Source organism: Chiloscyllium plagiosum, chromosome 4 (assembly GCF_004010195.1).
Source record: "Chiloscyllium plagiosum isolate BGI_BamShark_2017 chromosome 4, ASM401019v2, whole genome shotgun sequence".
Taxonomy (NCBI): Eukaryota; Metazoa; Chordata; class Chondrichthyes; order Orectolobiformes; family Hemiscylliidae; genus Chiloscyllium; species Chiloscyllium plagiosum.
In genome coordinates this window covers 29,710,664-29,716,666 of record NC_057713.1, presented here as the reverse complement: position 1 = coordinate 29,716,666, position 6,003 = coordinate 29,710,664, and the positions used below count along the sequence as shown (strand labels likewise).

At 38.0% G+C, this 6,003-nt stretch overlaps 1 protein-coding gene across 4 annotated transcripts in view; it reads left to right on the top strand.

The window, feature by feature from the left end:
- The window catches only part of phf20l1 (PHD finger protein 20 like 1), a 129,791-nt gene that overhangs the window by 17,685 nt on the left and 106,103 nt on the right, over positions 1–6,003 (top strand). For all 4 annotated transcript variants that reach the window (XM_043687889.1, XM_043687888.1, XM_043687886.1 and 1 more), the window contains exon 6: positions 3,136–3,224. In XM_043687889.1, coding sequence (XP_043543824.1) covers positions 3,136–3,224 — 89 coding nt within the window. The remainder of the gene's footprint in view (positions 1–3,135; positions 3,225–6,003) is intronic.

Here is a 6,003-nt window from a genome sequence, read left to right as displayed (position 1 = left end):
CCGGGTCTCTGGCGCTGTGAGGCAGCAGTGCTAACCACTGTGCCACCGTGCCGCCCACTTGTATTCTTACAAGTTAAAATACAAACAAGAAGAATTTTAAAAATTAGCTTAACACAATAATCTATATTTGACTATCACTGATTTGCTGTTCCAAGATAATAACATCCCATAAATGCATCCTTGGCAAAGGCTAATTCAGTAAAATAGATTCTCCAGTTCAGAATGAAAGAATATCAAGAGCAAACTACAGAATATTTGAAGGGGTAGATTGGGTAGCTGCAGAAATGACATTTGCTCTGGTTACTTAATCTAAAGAGACGATTTAAAAATAAACAGGATGCCATTGAACACTCAGACTTTGTTTACTTGGTTTGTGAATGTGTGGATTTCTTTACCCCAGAGAGCTATTGAAGCTCAGTCTTTGAATATGTTAAAAGCTGTGATTATTGCGTTTGTTTGCTTGTGGTTTGAAGGGTTGTGGAGGTAATGTGGGTAAAAGGCATTGAAGTATTTGATCAACCACAATCATTGAATAGTAGAGTTGCTTGATGTATTGAATGGCCTAATCCTGTTCCTCTCTTCCTTTTTTTTAAAACCAAAAACCTGCCAGCTGTCGATTTCCCTCTTTAAGTTTTTCTATCCATGCACAGAATGAATTTTTTCTTTACACCAAAGTAATGTGCAGTTTTTGATGCTGCTAGGGGAAATTAAAGAGATCAGTGTATAATATATCTTTTAAACATAACCTTGATGTTGTACAAAGGAGAAGAGCAATGCCCCAACTCAGTTCATAAGTTATTGCATTTAATGAGTTCAGATGTAAATTTACAAAGCTACTCTTTGAAAACTCAATTTCAACCGCTGCAGATATGACAGGTTTTTTTTTTATTTTTGTAAAATAGAATGATAGCTCATATATTAGTCATTTGACTGAGAAGTTGAATTGGTACTGATGGCTCGACAAGATAAGGATCTTTTTGTTTCAATTTGACAAATTTAAAATGCTGATGATATTTGTCTATTGAATTGGTAGAAAGTGGAGAAATTACAATTTTTTTTGAGTGTTTTTACTGAAAAATGTGAATGGTGAGGACAATAGCTCATGCCAACAGGTGCAATCAGGCAAAGTGTCTGAAGTAATCACAACATCATGAAGAAACTTTGCAAACTTGGCAGTATCCATGGAAACAGGATTAATGATTTGAGTCTAATATCACTTTTGTTTTTGAGGAAGAGTCATATTGGACTCCACTTTAATTGTTTTGCTCTCTTCACTGGCACTGCCAAACCTGCTGAGTTTCTGCAGCATTTTCTGTGTTTGTTTCAAAATTCCAGCATTTGCAATATTTTTTAAAGTGTCTGAAGCTGGGGAGGGGTTTAATCTTGTAAACTGGAAGATAGCGGTCAAAGTCACTATTATAAATGAAAGAGAATATTGAAGGGAAAACCTACATCTGGGAACTGGAGAAGAAAGAATAGAATCCCAGGAGGGACATTGACTTGAGATTGTTTTTGGAGGTGGTGCATTTATCCCATCTACAATTTTTCTTTATTTCACCTCTTTGTGTTCCCTGACTGCCCATTTGATGTTCAGTATGAATGATGTATACTTTTCTTCAATAAAGTATTAGGAAGATTGAAGTTGTTGTGTTTATCCTTGCAAAATTTGTACTTATTAAATTTCTGCATTTTTTTTCTAACTGTGCTGTCAAGCTGAACAAGAACTGTGTTCCTTATTTAACATTGATTTCAGTTTTCTACAATCCTATTTGCCCTTGATACAAAAATTCGTTGGTTACTTCTGTCTCTGTAATATTACCTACCTGTATTCCTATCAGAGCCTATTGGTTGTTGATCCATTCATTCATTCCTTTGTTAGCTGGAGATATTATGATTTTCAGTCTTTATGCCATCTTTCTAACCTTTTAACATTTGGAAACTTCAGCACATCCAAAACACTGTTGACAACCATGTCTTGCTGTGCTGCCAATGCCTCATGTTATATGTTGTACATGTGTTTAAATCCCTTTTTATCTATTTAACTACCTGCAGCAAAAAATTTCACTCAAGGAACTCTTGGATGGAGGGATTGCCAATGACAAAGTTAAATAGACCTTATTTGTATTCTGTGAAGTTTAGATGATTGCAAGACATTCTCATTGAAACATACATAATACTTAGAGATTGACAAGATAGGTGGATGAAAGATGTCCATCCTGGCTGGAGAGGTCCTCTACAACCAGAGGATATGAGCTTAGAATTAAGGGGCAGAATTAAGGACCATTTGGCTCTGAAATGAGTGGGAATTTCTTTACTCGTGATTAATCTTTAGATTTCTCTACCCTAGAGAGCTGTGGAGCCTCAATGAGTATATTCAGGACTGTAGTTGATAGATTTCTAAATATTAAATACAGGGTCGTGCAGGACCATGATTTTGAAGTAAAAGATCAGTCATTAGCTCATCGAATGATGGAAAAGGCTGAATGGCCTAATCATGCCGCTATTTTTCATGTTTTTAACATTCTACTCCATTATACTAGAAGTTTCTTGTGTATGTTCTCTTTTCTCTTATTGCTGATTAACTTCAGCTGTCTAGACCCAGCTCTGGAATCCCTTTCCCTGCTTACTTAAAACTCACCTTTTTGAGCAATTATTTGGGCATCTGTGCTGTGTGCATCTCCTTTTTCTCAGCAGCAGTCTTTTTTCCGTAAACCTCTGAAGCACCGAGGTTTCACCTGAATGAACAATGCTTAAGTGACATCAACTTAAGAATCCACTGTCTTCTCCATTCAGTATGAGAGAATGATTGAAGCCAAGTGTTGTCTTCCTTTCTGGAGGGACTATTTCAACTTTTCTAAACCTTTGCACTTACAAAAAAGTGAGTGGGTTGCATTTTCACACTAACTGTGCAGGAGTATGTGGCTTTTGTAACCAACTAATAATCTGACCAGACTGTCTACAGTTGGAGTTTATGGTATGATCAAGAACCATGTGAACCAAGTAGCTATACAAAAGAATTCAAATTAAACCATTTTTGTGGTTTAACCAATGTCGATACAGTTGTTTCCTGATTTCCGTTTATCTTGCAATGTATTCTTCTAAATGATTGTAACTACCCTAATTGGCCCTTCACAGGTACTTACACAGTGCAGTTTTATGATGGAGTTATACGGTCTCTGAAGCGAATGCATATAAAATCGATGCCTGAAGATGCCAAAGGACAGGTAAATCCACAAGCAGTTTATTGCAAATAATTGTTTTTGCCATTGAAACGTGCTGTTGACATGGTACTAGCAGGCTATAACTGAGGAAGCCTATGCTTTATAGTTGTACTTCTCATTACAATACTTTTTCAAAGCTTTTATATATCGTATCTCACTGTTGGGCTCTAGTTTAGTTACCAGTTTCCCTTTTGTTCTTCGCCTAAATGATCATTGATAACAAAAGTCGCATAGAAACCGAGATTAAGCCTGACCCTGTACTTTGATATTCATATGCATAAATGCAAGATTGTGGATTATACATTGAACAAGAAGGGAGCACTGGCCAATTCACTAACTCCATTTTCCTACTCCAGACTAAAATCGTGGGCACTGAAGCTAATTATTGTACCTTTGCCATTGCCCTGAATACAGATTAATGTTTGAATTCAGTGTTTCCCCAGTGTGTTTGTTTTGATTACTCAATGGCCAAAACAAAATTGAAGGGACTGGGAGTACAATTTTCAAGTTTACTGCTCCATCTACCACTACAACAGGTTCTAGGAATTTGGAATGGAGCTGTCTCTTTTCCTCATTTTACCTTGTTTAGTTGTTATCCCGAGAAGAAGGGAAAGGAAGGAAATTACAATCCTATTTCAGTCAAACATGAACAGTGCCCAAGCATTCCGGGATATTTAATACAATAATGTATCTACACTATAAATTTATAATCACTGAGGGAGCTATCAAATAGTTCAGTAGCCATAAAACATTTGGTTAGGCATGAACCACAATGTACAAGGATTTATGGGTTGGGAGCAAGCTACTGGCAGCTTGTGGTTGGAGTAGTTTGCTGTCACCATCTGAGTGTAAATGAGAAGATTCCCTTACCTTGAACAAGTTGTGGTTTATAGCATAATGGGTGCAAGTTGTTTTCGTAAGATGGACGTTGTGCTGAGACTATTGAGAGATCTAGTATATTGGTCTTCATTATGCAAGAACATATGAGGTTCTCCTTATCCCAACCCAACCATGCTACAACATAATCTGATTTGGTGGAGCTTATTGCAGAATGATCACATTTGGAACTGTTACCTTAGACAGCATCTCTTCCAAAGCTTGTTTTCTGAGTAGTTAACATTCACACTTCCATGTATGCAATTACATTTGTCACTTCCAGATCCCATCAAGCTTTGGACTTCAAAATTTAAAGGAGTATGGGGTTTTCACAATTCTTCAAGAATATTCTCTCTTCAGACTTGGAATATTTGAGGAATGTTGGTCTTGGTTCTGTCCTTGCCACTGTGTGGTGTTTCTACTTCAGAACCTTTTTTTAAGTTTTGAAAATCCCTTGTTGAAAGTTGTTGTTCCTGCTAAATCAAGTAGTCAGTTGTAACTTTATCTGGAGGACTCTAAAGCTCTTGAATTTCATTTGCAGTGGAACTCTTCCCTGCCTTTCTAAGAACATTTGAAATTTCATAAACTCCCTGGCACACAGCTATTCCATTGAAAAACAAAATGGTGTTGTCTTGGATTACTAGAGCAAACAGCATCATCTTGATAATATCCGAGATCTCTGTGCCAGGTAGTTTCTTCTTGACCATTGTTCTAATTCTGTGATGTTTATCATTCTACCTCCGTGTTGGCTCCCATGGTGTTGTATGAAACCCATCTTCAATATTTATTCCTAATTTGCCCCTGAATATTTGCTCTATTTAAATATTTATTTCAACTGAATAATCAAGGTTAATAATTTCATTTACTCTCTTGTTATATTACTGGTGAATCTGAGATTCAAATTGCAGTCATGCTATTTGAGGATTCTTGCTGACTTAACTAGGTCTCTGATACTGATCGTCCTTGGAAGATGAAGTATTGAAATATTTCTCTTCAAATCCACTGCAATTTATTCACCAGGTTGTGTTGGGACCTGAATAATTTTCATTAAAGAATGGTTAATGAGCACAAGTGACTTGTCCTGCTCATTCCGCTTCTCCTCATCTGCGTCGTATTTCATACTTTCTTTTTATCTGAATTTCCTGCTTCAGGAACATTAAGGTGTGCGTGCTCAAGGGTGAGCTTTCTTGATTGAATTATATATACAATCTCTGCTACTTTGCACCTTTTGTTTTGCTTGGCCCATATAATTTTATCAAGGTATGCTGTGGCTTTGTTTCTTCACCCTCAGTAAACAAGCTGAGATCTGGCTTCCCAATGACAAATGAGTTTTGTCAAACTCCAGTTGGTTGGGTCACCAATTTCTGACATGGATGTATTAAGTATTGTTTCTAATGCTGCTGTATTCTGTATCTACACTACTTCTGAAAGTTGGTTATTATATTATAACGGGATGGAAATGTGTTGCTGGAGAAGCGCAGCAGGTCAGGCAGCGTCGAGGGAACAGGAGAATCGACGTTTCGGGCATTAGCCCTTCTTCAGGAATGAGGAAAGTTTGTCCAGCAGGCTAAGATAAAAGATAGGGAGGAGGGACTTGGGGGAGGGGCGTCGGAAATGTGATAGGTGGAAAAAGGTCAAGGTGAGGGTGATAGGACAGATTGGGGTGGGGGCGGAGAGGTCGGGAAGAAGATTGCAGGTTAGGGAGGCGGTGCTGAATTTGATGGATTTGACTGAGACAGGCGGGGGGGAGGGGAAATGAGGAAACTGGTGAAATCCGAGTTCATCCCTTGGTGTTGGAGGGTTCCTAGCCGGAAGATGAGGCGTTCCTCCTCCAACCGTCGTTTTGTTGTGGTCTGACAATGGAGGAGTCCAAAGACCTGCATATCCTGGTGGAGTGGGAGGGGGA